The 17,348-nt window shown below is 37.8% G+C and overlaps 1 protein-coding gene across 12 annotated transcripts in view; it reads left to right on the top strand.

Annotated features, from left to right (window-relative positions):
- The window catches only part of LOC127860548 (uncharacterized), a 109,099-nt gene that overhangs the window by 72,374 nt on the left and 19,377 nt on the right, over positions 1-17,348 (top strand). For all 12 annotated transcript variants that reach the window (XM_052398668.1, XM_052398665.1, XM_052398670.1 and 9 more), the window contains 7 exons: positions 1,102-1,273; positions 7,747-7,856; positions 9,916-10,070; positions 13,996-14,155; positions 15,581-15,695; positions 16,115-16,259; positions 16,922-17,084. In XM_052398668.1, the coding sequence (XP_052254628.1) occupies positions 1,102-1,273; positions 7,747-7,856; positions 9,916-10,070; positions 13,996-14,155; positions 15,581-15,695; positions 16,115-16,259; positions 16,922-17,084 (1,020 nt within the window). The remainder of the gene's footprint in view (positions 1-1,101; positions 1,274-7,746; positions 7,857-9,915; positions 10,071-13,995; positions 14,156-15,580; positions 15,696-16,114; positions 16,260-16,921; positions 17,085-17,348) is intronic.

Below are 17,348 nucleotides of genomic sequence, written 5' to 3'. Positions count from 1 at the left end.
ATTGTGTCTTAAATTATTGACTGACAAGCGTTTTTAAAAAAATAAATAAATGATATAGCAAAACAGATATGTGCTATGAATTTTCGTAAACAAGTATAAAAAACCGATATGAACAATGCGTTGCAAATTAAAATGCTTCAGTTAGATCGGAAACGCGCACGTTTCAGAATATTCCAGACCCCTTTCATATCACGTTTCTTATTCAAGCGTTACTGTTTGGCATAAAAATTCGCAGTGTCTATTTATTATTTTATGATCATTCTTGTGCAGTGTTTATACATTGACACGCCCATGATTATTAAACAACTGCCAGTATTCCTCAGGACAGAGTTTGAACAAAGTAAGATTTAAACTGGCGAAATACATGTTGGAAAATATTCAATCACTTACGATTTATATAACTTACCTATTCATGTTTCCATTGGTTATACGTTTGTACAGAAATAACGACAAATCCGCATGTTCATTTTCATTCAGCTTTAAGTAAAATCGATTCAGATTTATCTAAACAAATATTACATAAAGGCCACCAGGAAGCGTCAACCCCAAAGATTATACTTATCTAAGTGTCCTGTCTTAAGAAATTCAAAGTTTGTTAATGTTAATGTGACCGCCTCATACGCTGTAGGGAACGGTTTACCAACTACATCCGCAATAATGTATAAGTTAACGTTGTTATTATAAGAACATTGGCTGTTTCTTACAATGAAACATGTGCAAGTGATTTTATGCTCGCTCTTGAAAAAAAAGGCTGGATCTATGAGCGAAAAGTGTCGTCCCAGATAAGCCTGCACTGACTGGATCTTTGAGCGAAAAGTGTCGTCCGAGATAAGCCCGTGCTGATTGTTCAAGCTTTTTTGGGGGAAGACACTTGACGCACAAGCATTGGTTTCGCACATGATAATCAGGGACGACAATTTCAGCTGTAATGGACTTGTTTTGTTCAAAGGAAGTTTCTCAAAATGCAAATCCCTTTCAGGCAGAAAGTGTCGTACTTGAAACGTCTGTCCGGTGCGTACTTTACAGGCTAATCTGGGACGACATTGTACGCACATGCATTAAGCCCCGTTTTCCCAGACCATGACTTATTTTTGTTTCCAGTTCGCCTCCTTGATAAAGACGTACAACCTGTCCCATCACTTCGAGAGACCCGGCATCACAGTGTTCGTACCCGTGTCCTCCTCCAACGATGTATTCCTTACCGAGGCCGCCTGGTTTGGTTACAACACCAGTGATCGTGCAACCGTGGAAAGCATACTTCTATATCACATAGGTGAGTTTTTCCAGTCATGTACATTTCTTTCATAGCTGATAGGTAAGTTGTCTTTTAAAATAATTAAAGGCGCATTATATATGAATCCAAAACTGACAAGTTCGTTCGTATTCCATGATAATGCAGTACTCATAAAACGAGATTCCGTTCGGTTTGGCTTCAACAACGATTACAGTACTGTCAAATACATACTTTTGGATCATATACTATTAACATGATTTTCTTTTTTGGAAAACTTATCTAACTTACAATGCAATGGATTATAAAGTTGCATTTAATTGAAATGAGAGCATTTATGTAAGAAATAAGCCGCCGAATTATCGATTTAGATGTGATGGTTAGGGCATTCCTTCGGGTAAAAATATGTATTTTAATATGGACCGTGTTCTGTGAAAAGGGGGTTTAATGCAAATGCTTAAAGAGTCATCCCAGATTAGCCTGTGCAGTCCGCACAGGCTTATCAAGGACGACACTTTCCCATTTATATTATTTTTCATTTGTAGAGATTCTCTTATTAGCAAAAATCGAGTTCAGACGGAAAGGGTCGTCCCTGATTAGCCTGTGCGGACTTCACAGGCTAATCCGGAACGCCACTTAACGCACAGTCACAGAGCACAGCTCATATGCAACGCCGCTTTGTTTAGCCACAGCATTAGTGGACACGACACCTTACGTACGCATCTGTTCTAACTTTAGGAGTGCACGAAGCTTAAACATATGTCTCATTTTTTTTTGTATTAAATATAGGAATCAGCGTAAATGAATTGTATATACATGTATTCGCTCTTACTGACATAATACGTATTTAAAGTATTGCATTAAATTGATTTGTTCCTTCATGATATAGGCCACATATGTATTGCATTTATTTTCCGTTTACCTACAGAAACAAAATATTTATTTTATGCTGCATAACAAGTTAAGTTTAAAGTTACCTTACCATTAAACTGTAAAAATTAACATAAAACATGGCAACGTTTGCTCGCTTTCAAATGTATCAGGTTACAACGACTGCGCGGGCAAACTGCCTTTTAAGCCAACGTTTAGATGTAATGATATTGCAAATTGCGAAGTGTATATGTAGGAATTAAAAAAGGCAAGCCACACAAAAACAACAATACGCTTGAAATATATCCCTTACTTCAATGGTCCGTATAGCTCAAATCAGAACGTGCGCACACATTACGAATAGCGACAATTAGTTTGGGATTGCGCTTATGAATCAGAACGTGCGCACACATCACAAATAGCGACAATTAGTTTGGGATTGCGCTATGAATCAGAACGTGCGCACACATTACAAATAGCGACAATTAGTTTGGGATTGCGCTATGAATCAGAACGTGTGCACACATTACAAATAGTGACAATTAGTTTGGGATTGCGCTATGAATCAGAACATGCGCACACATTACAAATAGCGACAATTAGTTCGGGATTGCGCTATGAATCAGAACACATTACAAATAGCGACAATTAGTTTGGGATTGCGCTATGAATCAGAACGTGCGCACACATTACAAATAGCGACAATTAGTTTGGGATTGCCATTATGAATCAGAACGTGTACACACATTACAAATAGCGACAATTAGTTTGGGATTGCCATTATGAATCAGAACGTGCGCACACATTACACATAGCGACAATTAGTTTGGGATTGCGCTATGAATCAGAACGTGTACACACATTACAAATGGCGACACTTAGTTTGGGATTGCGCTTATGAATCAGAACGTGCCCACACATTACAAATCGCGACAATTAGTTTGGGATTGCGCTATGAATCAGAACATGCGCACACATTACAAATAGCGACAATTAGTTCGGGATTGCGCTATGAATCAGAACACATTACAAATAGCGACAATTAGTTTGGGATTGCGCTATGAATCAGAACGTGCGCACACATTACAAATAGCGACAATTAGTTTGGGATTGCCATTATGAATCAGAACGTGTACACACATTACAAATAGCGACAATTAGTTTGGGATTGCCATTATGAATCAGAACGTGCGCACACATTACACATGGCGACAATTAGTTTGGGATTGCCATTATGAATCAGAACGTGTGCACACATTACAAATAGCGACAGTTAGTTTGGGATTGCGCTTATGAATCAGAACGTGCGCACACATTACAAATAGCGACAATTAGTTTGGGATTGCGCTATGAATCAGAACGTGCGCACACATTACACATGGCGACAATTAGTTTGGGATTGCCATTATGAATCAGAACGTGCCCACACATTACAAATAGCGACAATTAGTTTGGGATTGCGCTTGTGAATCAGAACGTGTGAACACATTACAAATAGCGACAATTAGTTTGGGATTGCGCTATGAATCAGAACGTGCGCACACATTACAAATAGCGACAATTAGTTTGGGATTGCGATTATGAATCAGAACGTGTGAACACATTACAAATAGCGACAATTAGTTTGGGATTGCGCTATGAATCAGAACGTGCGCACACATTACATATAGCGACAATTAGTTTGGGATTGCCATTATGAATCAGAACGTGCGCACACATTACAAATAGCGACAATTAGTTTGGGATTGCCATTATGAATCAGAACGTGCGCACACATTACACATGGCGACAATTAGTTTGGGATTGCCATTATGAATCAGAACGTGCGCACACATTACAAATAGCGACAATTAGTTTGGGATTGCGCTTGTGAATCAGAACGTGTGAACACATTACAAATAGCGACAATTAGTTTGGGATTGCGCTATGAATCAGAACGTGCGCACACATTACACATGGCGACAATTAGTTTGGGATTGCCATTATGAATCAGAACGTGCGCACACATTACAAATAGCGACAATTAGTTTGGGATTGCCATTATGAATCAGAACGTGCGCACACATTACATATAGCGACAATTAGTTTGGGATTGCGCTTATGAATCAGAACGTGCCCACACATTACAAATGGCGACAATTAGTTTGGGATTGCGCTTATGAATCAGAACGTGCCCACACATTACAAATGGCGACAATTAGTTTGGGATTGCGCTATGAATCAGAACGTGCGCACACATTACAAATAGCGACAATTAGTTTGGGATTGCGATTATGAATCAGAACGTGTGAACACATTACAAATAGCGACAATTAGTTTGGGATTGCACTTATGAATCAGAACGTGTGCACACATTACAAATAGCGACAATTAGTTTGGGATTGCGCTATGAATCAGAACGTGTGAACACATTACAAATAGCGACAATTAGTTTGGGATTGCGCTTATGAATCAGAACGTGCCCACACATTACAAATAGCGACAATTAGTTTGGGATTGCGCTATGAATCAGGACATGCGCACACATTACAAATAGCGACAAATAGTTTGGGATTGCGCTATGAATCAGAATGTGCGCATACATTACAAATAGCGACAAATAGTTTGGGATTGCGCTTATGAATCAGGACGTGCGCACACATTACAAATAGCGACAATTAGTTTGGGATTGCGCTTATGAATCAGAACGTGTGCACACATTACAAATAGCGACTATTAGTTTGGGATTGCGCTTATGAATCAGAACGTGCCCACACATTACAAATAGCGACAATTAGTTTGGGATTGCGCTTATGAATCAGAACGTGTGTACACATTACGAATAGCGACAATTAGTTTGGGATTGCGCTTATGAATCAGAACGTGCCCACACATTACAAATAGCGACAATTAGTTTGGGATTGCGCCTATGAATCAGAACGTGCGCACACATTACAAATAGCGACAATTAGTTTGGGATTGCGCTTATGAATCAGAACGTGTACACACATTACAAATAGCGACAATTAGTTTGGGATTGCGCTTATGAATCAGAACGTGCGCACACATTACACATAGCGACAATTAGTTTGGGATTGCGCTATGAATCAGAACGTGTACACACATTACAAATGGCGACAATTAGTCTGGGATTGCGCTTATGAATCAGAACGTGTACACACATTACAAATAGCGACAATTAGTTTGGGATTGCGCTATGAATCAGAACGTGTACACACATTACAAATAGCGACAATTAGTTTGGGATTGCCATTATGAATCAGAACGTGCGCACACATTACACATAGCGACAATTAGTTTGGGATTGCGCTATGAATCAGAACGTGTACACACATTACAAATGGCGACAATTAGTCTGGGATTGCGCTTATGAATCAGAACGTGTACACACATTACAAATAGCGACAATTAGTTTGGGATTGCGCAATGAATCAGAACGTGTACACACATTACAAATAGCGACAATTAGTTTGGGATTGCGCTATGAATCAGAACATGCGCACACATTACAAATGGCGACAATTAGTTTGGGATTGCGCTTATGAATCAGAACATGCGCACACATTACAAATAGCGACAATTAGTTTGGTTTTGCACTTATGAATCAGAACGTGCGCACACATTACAAATGGCGACAATTAGTTCGGGATTGCGCTTATGAATCAGAACGTGCGCACACATTACAAATAGCGACAATTAGTTTGGGATTGCGCTATGAATCAGAACATGCGCACACATTACGAATAGCGACAATTTGTTTGGGATTGCGCTATAAATCAGAACGTGCGCACACAATACAAATAGCGACAATTAGTTTGGGATTGCGCTTATGAATCAGAACGTGCGCACACATTACAAATAGCGAAAATTAGTTTAGGATTGCGCTTATGAATCAGAACGTGTGCACACATTACAAATAGCGACAATTAGTTTGGGATTGCGCTATGAATCAGAACGTGCGCACACAATACAAATAGCGACAATTAGTTTACGATTGCGCTTATGAATCAGGACGTGTGCACACATTACAAATAGCGACTATTAGTTTAGGATTGCGCTTATGAATCAGGACGTGCGCAACCATTACAAATAGCGACAATTAGTTTAGGATTGCGCTTATGAATCAGGACGTGTGCACACATTACAAATAGCGACAATTAGTTTGGGATTGCGCTTATGAATCAGAACGTGCGCACACATTACAAATAGCGACAATTAGTTTAGGATTGCGCTTATGAATCAGGACGTGTGCACACATTACAAATAGCGACAATTAGTTTGGGATTGCGCTTATGAATCAGAACGTGCGCACACATTACAAATAGCGACAATTAGTTTGGGATTGCGCTATGAATCAGAACGTGTACACACATTACAAATAGCGACACTTAGTTTGGGATTGCGCTATGAATCAGAACATGCGCACACATTACGAATAGCGACAATTAGTTTGGGATTGCGCTATGAATCAGAACGTGCGCACACATTACAAATAGCGACAATTAGTTTGGGATTGCGCTATGAATGACTCGTTCCGTTTCCTGTGGCGGCCAATACAGCTGGAAATTCTGAGATTTACATAATGGACAATCCCGTAGGTTTTATGTAGTAACCGTCCCTTGTGTATGTATATTGATTAACGTCATTGTCGATGTTCGGGGTGATTTATTCGTTGATTGCATGCGAATGGTTATAGCTGTAAGATGTTGAAATGCATTAACAGACTGATACATGATGGCGTTTTAATTGTATAACGTACAAACGCACATGATAAATTGGTTAGTGATTAAATGCCAGTTGTTTGGCATAGTAACATGTTTTGTTGTTCGAACAGTAGGAAATATATGGAATTGTTATTAAATAATATCATATAAAGTAACGCTTCAAAGTTAATCAATTACCGAATGGAAATCCGAGAAAGCGTTCATAAAAGTTACCGGTCGCCTAACGGATATCCAAGCAAGCACTTATTAAACGTTAACCGTAATCCTCACCACACGTTACATTTTAACACAACAATAAGTATACCTACAATGTCCAATTAAAATCGACCATTTTAACGAAGTAAACCGCATTGTGAAGAATGTAACCGTGTATACTCGAATACACCTTACGATGAATGCCGCCATCACCCGACATGGAAAAAAAGCGCGTTTTTAGTTCGTAAAATAAAGTTAACTCATGTAAATCAATGTTCCGTATGGCAATATTTCTACGCTAGAAGTGGTCTGGTAACATAGATTTACTGCGACATAAGACGAGCGAACGCGAGATTGGCTTCGGGCAGCTTCGGAAGCACGACATAGTTCTCATGAATACGTCGTTCTTCCGACGCTGCCCGAAGCCCGTCCTTCGTTGGCTTTTGAGTTCGTTCGTAAATGTTCGGATATCGTGTCGGGAAATTAACATGGACTATATTTTCGCACAAAAAATAAAATCGAGCAATTTGTATCTTGTTAGATCTATGTTACCATACCACATCTAGCGTTGAAATTTTGGCTATTGCTTTAAAGAACACTGATTTTTTAAGGCTTCACTTTATTTTGCGAAACATATTCCGAAATATTCGTTGATTTTGAGAATTCATGTTACTTTATTAGAAACAGAACAGCGAGTTATTTTAATGAACCTTCATGTTTTTTTAGCGGACTCGGTAACGAGTGTAGCTGATATGTCCTCACGGAAATCCGCGATGACTCCTCTCGAAGGACAGAGGCGGTGGTATTTCGGAAGTTACAACTACGGAGACTCGATAGTAAGTGACGGCCTTTTACTCAAAATACATTTGAGCCAGGCTCTGGGAAAATCGGGCTTATGCGTATAGTGTCGTCATAACCTGTGCAGTCCGCACAGGCTAATCAGGTGCGAATCTTTCACAGTCCGCACAGGCTAATCAGGTGCGAATCTTTCACAGTCCGCACAGGCTAATCAGGTGCGAATCTTTCACAGTCCGCACAGGCTAATCAGGTGCGAATCTTTCACAGTCCGCACAGGCTAATCAGGTGCGAATCTTTCACAGTCCGCACAGGCTAATCAGGTGCGAATCTTTCACAGTCCGCACAGGCTAATCAGGTGCGAATCTTTCACAGTCCACACAGGCTAATCAGGTGCGAATCTTACACAGTCCGCACAGGCTAATCAGGTGCGAATCTTACACAGTCCGCACAGGCTAATCAGGTGCGAATCTTTCACAGTCCGCACAGGCTAATCAGGTGCGAATCTTTCACAGTCCGCACAGGCTAATCAGGTGCGAATCTTTCACAGTCCGCACAGGCTAATCAGGTGCGAATCTTTCACAGTCCGCACAGGCTAATCAGGTGCGAATCTTTCACAGTCCACACAGGCTAATCAGGTGCGAATCTTACACAGTCCGCACTGTCTAATCAGGTGCGAATCTAACACAGTCCGCACAGGCTAATCAGGTGCGAATCTTTCACAGTCCGCTCAGGCTAATCAGGTGCGAATCTTTCACAGTCCGCACAGGCTAATCAGGTGCGAATCTTTCACAGTCCACACAGGCTAATCAGGTGCGAATCTTACACAGTCCGCACAGGCTAATCAGGTGCGAATCTTACACAGTCCGCACAGGCTAATCAGGTGCGAATCTTACACAGTCCGCACAGGCTAATCAGGTGCGAATCTTTCACAGTCCGCACAGGCTAATCAGGTGCGAATCTTTCACAGTCCACACAGGCTAATCAGGTGCGAATCTTTCACAGTCCGCACAGGCTAATCAGGTGCGAATCTTACAGCTTGTTCTGTATATTTCGTTTAACGAAAGTCTGTTCTAATCAAAACTCCTGTTGAGACGGAAAGTGTTGTCCGATATAAGCCTGTGCACAGGCTAATCTTGGATAAAACCTTTCACACATCCAAAGTGTTGTATCTTCGCGAAACTTTACGACCGGTTTTCCCAGAGCGAGGATCGTTTATTTAGCTCGATTTAATCAAATGCTTACGGCTTACGGAAACAAGCGGTTACATTAAATTGGTACTCGTATGTCCACACTTTGAACACATGGATTAAGGTGATTTGATTGAAACATTTGAAGATTGTTTAATTAAATCAATAACGTGGAGTATTCGATGTTAGATTGATGACTACTGATACTGTATTTCGTACACTAAGCAAATTCTAAATAAATTCCTGTTGCATCGCAAGCCACCTGTCACTGAACGCTGCAATACTTATTTTGCACACACTATATCAACTATCAGTCCATAATGCTGAGTGGAGTACGGTGTTGAATCGTATTGTATTACTAGAATACATGCGAAACTACATCTAAACGAAATGTGCTGATTCATTTTTGTTTAGTACATAATATCTTGTTTTCCTCCTGTTCATAGTTTAAATACTGTTATCTTCAATGTATAATGTAAAACTAGCAATAATTGCTCGCCTTACAAAGTTTCATTATTGCTTTTGTCTTTTCGACTTCATAAAACGAATAGTAAGCACACTAACTTCCACATTTCCCTTCATGAGTCTTACTGCGGAAAAAAACAGGGCATAATGACTGTGCGTGATTATCGTCCCATATCAACCTGTGAAAACAGCACAGGCTTATCAGGGACGACACTTTCCGCCTAATATTGATATTCGACGTTAAACGAAAAATACCTTGAAGGCGGATAGTGTCGTCCCTGTGCGGACGGCACTTTACGTCACTGTATTAGGCCCCGTTTTCCCAGAGCGAGGCTCAAATGTAATTAGTGCAGGTAACGAGTACAGTATATGTCCTATGATATAGTTGCACACTCGTTCATGTCCTATGATATAGGTACACACTCGTGCATGTCCTATGATATAGGTACACACCGTCAACGGAGCCTGGATTCTGACCGCAGACATTCTGGCTAGCAATGGAATAGTTCACCTAGTTGACAGGTTCCTGATACCAATACAGTCCAACAAGACGGTCGCAGATTACCTGGAACATCCGGACATACAGAGGTTTTCATTCCAGTAAGAACATGCATTTTCTGTAAAGATTACACGACATTTCAAATGCAATTCATATTTGCCAGTTATTTCCATTGATTTTAAAGAAGATTATTATAAATTGGGATTCATTAAAGATTAAATTGCTTTCGAAATGTATGCATTTGAAATAAATTGTGATTCACTAAAGATTAAAATTGTGATAATTAAAATTAAAAAAAAACGTAAAATATGTAAAAAAAATGTAAAAATTGTACAAATTTTAAAATTGCATAAATTGTGGTTCGTTAGGATTAGAAGAAATTTCAAATGCAATTCATATTTGTTGTGTAAAAATGTGTATCAAATGTTTACTAAAACGTCTAAGGGCTATCGATGCATGATATAGTAAAAATGATGAACATTTAATTTTGGATTTTGTGTTATGCCGAAGGTATCCTAATACTATATTGACATTTTCATGATAATTATTCGGGTATCCTGATTTATTTACTTAATATATTAAATATGGCATTACGCGTGCTTTTGTTTTTTATGTATTTCTCAAATAAATCAACATACAGCGCTAGGCTGGTGTAATAAATCAACATACAGCGTTAGGCTGGTGTAATATATGTATAGCTCTCTAATAAATCAACATACAGCGCTAGGCTGGTGTAATAAATCAACATACAGCGCTAGGCTGGTGTAATATATGTATAGCTCTCTAATAAATCAACATACAGCGCTAGGCTGGTGTAATCAATCAACATACAGCGCTAGGCTGATGTAATATATGTATAGCTTAATAAATCAACATACAGCACTAGGCTGGTGTAATAAATCAACATACAGCGCTAGGCTGGTGTAATATATGTATAGCTTAATAAATCAACATACAGCGCTAGGCTGGTGTAATAAATCAACATACAGCGCTAGGCTGGTGTAATATATGTATAGCTTAATAAATCAACATACAGCGCTAGGCTGGTGTAATATATGTATAGCTTAATAAATCAACAAACAGCGCTAGGCTGGTGTAATAAATCAACATACAGCGCTAGGCTGGTGTAATATTATTGTATAGCTTAATAAATCAACATACAGCGCTAGGCTGGTGTAATATATGTATAGCTTAATCAACATACAGCGCTAGGCTGGTGTAATAAATCAACATACAGCGCTAGGCTGGTGTAATATATGTATAGCTTAATCAACATACAGCGCTAGACTGGTGTAATATATGTATAACTTAATCAACATACAGCGCTAGGCTGGTGTAATATATGTATAGCTTAATCAACATACAGCGCTAGGCTGGTGAAATATATGTATAGCTTTATCAACATACAGCATTAGGCTGGTGTAATATATGTATAGCTTAATTAACCTATGAATTAAATCGCTGATAAAATAATATCTAAACGAATTTTAAATTAAGGTTTCATTTACAATTACATACTGTAATAATTCAAATCAAGTGATGGTCTAGCCCCTAAATAACAGCGTTATCGCAAATGTAAATACACAAACACACTCCGCAACAAACTTGATTATCGTTGGCAAATCGGACAAATTTACAAATGGATCTGTAAAAGTGTCTGAAATTTGGAAATTGGACGCCGCCATTAACTTACGAGTATCTGAAACGCCAGATTTACACATTCTTTTAAGCACCGCTGCTCAAACGTCTTGATGTCAGGAATGATTGCTTTGGTTTTCATTATCAAATGTTTTAACACGATTATCCCCCTTGGTTGCAATAAGATGTTTAGCAACGCTTTCTCGTACGAGACGAAGGGCAATAAAAACGATATTACCAGTGTCTGAAAGCACCTTTCAGGACATAAAAGACACATTTGAGTTTTTGCTTAAGTACACAATTGCGGAAAACAAATGAGATTTTAAGATTGGGTTCTTTATTGTGTGTAATTTCACATGTTTTTCAGACATTCAATAGATACAGGTTTATCAACTGCATCACAATGCTCCGTATCGAGGAACATTTGTTGCGATAAAAATTTAATAGTTTTTTTAGTTTATTTAAAATTAAACAATACTGTTTGTTTACAGATTAAAGACCATATGCAAATTGATGTTTGCCTTTTAGTGAATGGCATAAAAGCGTTGTGTTTTAGCGAAACACGCTTACAAATATTTCTCCACTCGAACTCGGGAATTAACATGCAAGAGAAATACGGTCACATGTTGTATTTTCAGTATTTATATTAGAAATACTTACACTTGTTTTTTCATATGCAAAATACAAACGAATATTATACATAACTTATAAGTGAATACTTAGCTATGTGATTCTCCTGCAATAGACGTATCTCGGAGTATGCTAGACACACGAATATTATACATAACTTATAAGTGAATACATAACTATGTGATACTCATGTAATAGACGTATCTCGGAGTATGTTAGACATACGAATATTATACATAACTTATAAGTGAATACATAACTATGTGATACTCATGTAATAGACGTATCTCGGAGTATGTTAGACATACGAATATTATACATAACTTATAAATGAATACATAACTATGTGATACTCATGTAATAGACGTATCTCGGAGTATGTTAGACATACGAATATTATACATAACTTATAAGTGAATACATAACTATGTGATACTCATGTAATAGACGTATCTCGGAGTATGTTAGACATACGAATATTATACATAACTTATAAATGAATACATAACTATGTGATACTCATGTAATAGACGTATCTCGGAGTATGTTAGACATACGAATATTATACATAACTTATAAGTGAATACATAACTATGTGATTCTCCTGCAATAGACGTATCTCGGAAAATGTTAGACATACGAATGTTATACATAACTTATAGATACATATAACTATGTGATACTGCTGTAAAAGACGTATCTCGGAATATGTTAGACATACGAATGTTATACATAATTTATAAATACATATAACTATGTGATACTCCTGTAAAAGACGTATCTCGGAATATGTTAGACATACAAATGTTATACATAACTTATAAATACATATAACTATGGTATACTCCTGTAAAAGACGTATCTCGGAATATGTTAGACATACGAATGTTATACATAACTTATAAAACATATAACTTTGTGATACTCCTGTAACAGACGTATCTCGGAATATGTTAGACATACGAATGTTATACATAACTTATAAATACATATAACTATTTGATACTCCTGTAAACGACGTATCTCGGAATATGTTAGACATACGAATGTTATACATAACTTATAAATACATATAACTGTGTGATACTCCTGTAAAAGACGTATCACGGAATATGTTAGACACACGAATGTTATACATAACTTATAAATACATATAACTATGTGATACTCCTGTAAAAGACGTATCGCGGAATATGTTAGACATACGAATGTTATACATAACTTATAAATACATATAACTATGGTATACTACTGTAATAGACGTATATCGGAATATGTTAGAGTTTTGGAACGCCACTTATCCCTAAAAATCTGACGATTATAATAAAGGTGACATATTAAGAACTTTTTAAAAATCACGAACAAGATCAACCGTTATTTTGTACGAAATAACGATTTTGACATTAAACGGAACAGCATTGTTTGTAACTGGGTATGAGTATTTTTTATTTTCAAATTTAAACACAATAAGGGACAAAAAATATATTATATCTGCATATTTGAAACTCACATAATGCATCCTACACCTTAACGTCATATTTAAGAATTGGGTATTCATAGTCCAGCTATATTACGTTGTCATCTAACAATGACTTGGTCTTTATGTTCTCTATCATAGACTTAATATTTATAACTGTGGTGCTTAAAACAATCTTTTGTATACTCTGGTGGCAATGGATTTATCTATGTCAATTTTATAGTGTGTGCTTCGTTATTGTATAAATAAATTATGTACTGGACTTGTGGTTTATGTTCCAGATCAATAAGGTTGGCATCTATCATCGACCTGCAACTAAAGTCTGCAACGAACTCTTCAACGAATCGCTTCACCGTGTTTGCTCCTAATGACTCCAACATAAACATAATGTCGGACTTTGGCAAGGATATTTTGTTTAATGATACGGCTTTGCTGAAATCGGTAAGAAATCTTTGGTTGTGGGCTGGTTTATTCGCACTTTTTTTGTCACGATCGATTAGCCATTGTCGGCTCGGATACTGCTTAAATGTACCCCGGGTACGGATAATATACTCAGACGTACCCGACCAGTTAAGACTGTACCCGAGTTTTATTCCCGCCAAAAATCTGATGTCGCAAAATGTGCTACGGATACGAAGCAAAATTCTATTTGTGTAAACAAATTCAACATTCTTTTTTGAGTATGAGTTTGTTTAACATCGATTCAATTGTATAAAATATTGACATAAATATGAACATAATTAGTTTTACAACAAAGTCCGACATCTACCCTATCGTTAGAAATCCCGGGTACCTTTTTATATATTTTCCGTACCCCGGGTACATTTAAGTATTCTTAAGAGTACCACGATACATTTAAGTAGTACCCGAACCGACAATGACTCATCGAGCTTTTGTCAAGGCAATCGTAGGTAGGCTCTGGTATTTTATCAATTTTATTTCTGATTGTATTGATTACATTCGGCCTAATGTTACTTTAGAGAATATTATTAGAAACTGATGGTTTATTGAGCAAATTACACTGAATATGCACGACCAGTTCGTATGCTTATACACCAAATCATGAAGACTTTTGTTAAACAAACGTGCGCACAGGACGACAATCATTTGGAACTATAATCAAGACACAATTTAAAACACAAACTTTTTTTTTCGTATTTATCAATGTGTCTTTTGCGTTCCTGTTGAAGAAACCAACAGTTTTGTAACAAACATTCATTACGTTTGTTTTACGCAATGATTGAACAATTTAACTTAACCCATTTATGCCTAGCGTCTATCAAAAGCATTGGCAAAAAGCGTAGACCCTGATGAGACGCCGCATGATGCGGTGTCTCATCAGGGTCTACGCTATTTGCTTAAAGGAATTTCTGTAAGAAATATTCTAAATACAAAAATAAATATACTAGACATCCCTAATTTTGGAAATAAATTGATCCAATTTAGAAGGATGGGAGAATCCACTAGGCATAAATGGGTAAATACATCGGTAGAAAGGTTGGCAAGAATGTGAAGAATTACTGGTGTAAAACGCATTATTAATTGCACATCGTCCTGGCAAAAATGGCTTTATGCATTTGCGTAATTGCGTCTAACATTATCATGCGCAATCGGGACCGACTAATCTGGGACGATACTTTCCATTTAAATTGGTTTTTCGCAAAGAAAACACGTTTACACAATGAGCAGTAGTATAAAACGATTTTTATTATTAAATACTTTTTAAAAACGAAAAATATAATACATTCGGAATGTGTCGTCCCTGATAAGCCTATGCGGACTCCACAGGCTTGCCGGAGAAGACACTTTACGCACATGCAATAAGCCCCATTTTCCCAGAGCGATACTCAAGTGCTTTGTTTGTAGGTATTTTGGGCCCACACGATCGAGGACGAAACGGTGTATATCCCCAGGATGGGAACCATTCCCAACTACCCAGCAAAGGCGGGCATACTGAAGTTTTACCGCGTTGGATCCGATGGTATAAGCTTTAAATAAGTAAACAAACAGACGCAAAACACCAACAGAGTTTATATTAAATACGTTTTGAAGACTCCTGTTTCGCTCTTTAGAAATTTAAAACGCAAGCAAAAATGACTGTATATATGTTTAAATAAATGGGCGTCGCCCAAGATGAGCGTTTGCTTTTATTGTACCTTTCTTGTATTCGTATTTCACAGGCTAATCTGGACCGACGCTTTACGTATTTAAGACACACATGTTTTTTTTTATATCAAAGCCAGTGCCTTTATAGTTAATCCAACTGATTTTAATAAACATTTAAACCAGATTGGGAATATTCAGTTGTCTAAATTGAACGTATATGATCAAAGGGGGACAAACCAGGCAATCTCACAAACTGTTTTAAGTTTAAATAATTTCATCCTTGAATTGTTGCAGTGTACGTGTCGAACAATAAGGTTCGAGCTCGTGTTGTGCAGCCGAACATCCCGGTACAAAACGGGGTCATCCACGTTATCGACGATCTGCTTTTCTTTGTGTACAGAAACTTGCGGCAGACGATCGAGCATCAGCAAAAGATAAGGTAGTGTGTGACCTATCTTCATATAATGTATAATCGGGTCTGGTTTTGTATTAACTTGAAGCGCACATTGCAATTATTGTGAACATGTGTAAAGTAACCGGGTTTGTTTAGCAAGAATATCGTTCTGGGAAAATTTGGCTAAATGCATAATCATAAAGAGTCGTTCTAGATTAATCAGAGAGGGCACTTGCCACTAATGAACCGGGACTAACTAAAGTGAGGTGTGTGGTCCCTGAGTAGCCGTTCCGAATTGCACAGGCTAATTAAGGACGATTCTTTACGCACATGCATTAAGTCCAGTTTTCCAAACCCGAGGATAAGCAAACAAGCTGGTGTATGCGAACTGCGTATCATCATGCTACGAGAATGCCGGGTACCATAAACGTTCGTTAATATCGATGCAGAGTAACTTGTTATAACATTCAGTATATAACGTGTACGATGGAAAACGCGGCAATAAATATATGCTATCTTCAAAATCTTTGAAACAACCAATTTTTATGATTATGTTTATCATACGAAACGCATGTTTCGCGTTGCGCTTTTAAACCATCTTGAAAAATAACTGTTCATAAACGATTATTAAAACAGAACTCGCTCCACAATCATTTATGCTAAAGCAATACAAATTGCAGTTTTATACAAGGCAATTTATATTGCAGTTTTATACAAGGCAATCTTCACGGTCTAGACGCGGAAATCGTGACCGAACTCACGGATAAAACACGCAAAATGACGTTGTTCCTTCCAACAGACGACGCCTTTGCAAAGCTGCCCCAACATAAACAACATTCAATAGACAATAATGGAACTCACGTTTCTCGGGTGAGTAGTGTTAGGTTATATTGACAAATAGAAAAAATATGTCTTCATAAAAGTTACGCACAAAACCGTTCATTTTAATATGAATTATTGTGGATATATATGCGTTCATGATTGCGAATTACTTTTCACTCACTCAACCCATGTATGCCTAGCGTCTAGAAACAAGGCCTTGGCAAACAGCGAAGACCTAGATGAGACGCCGCATGATGCGGCGTCTCATCAGGGTATGCGATGTTTGCTTAAAGGAATTTTTGTAAGAAATAT

This window comes from Dreissena polymorpha, chromosome 15 (genome assembly GCF_020536995.1).
Source record: "Dreissena polymorpha isolate Duluth1 chromosome 15, UMN_Dpol_1.0, whole genome shotgun sequence".
Lineage (NCBI taxonomy): Eukaryota > Metazoa > Mollusca > Bivalvia > Myida > Dreissenidae > Dreissena > Dreissena polymorpha.
This window is presented reverse-complemented; position numbering and strand designations above follow the sequence as displayed.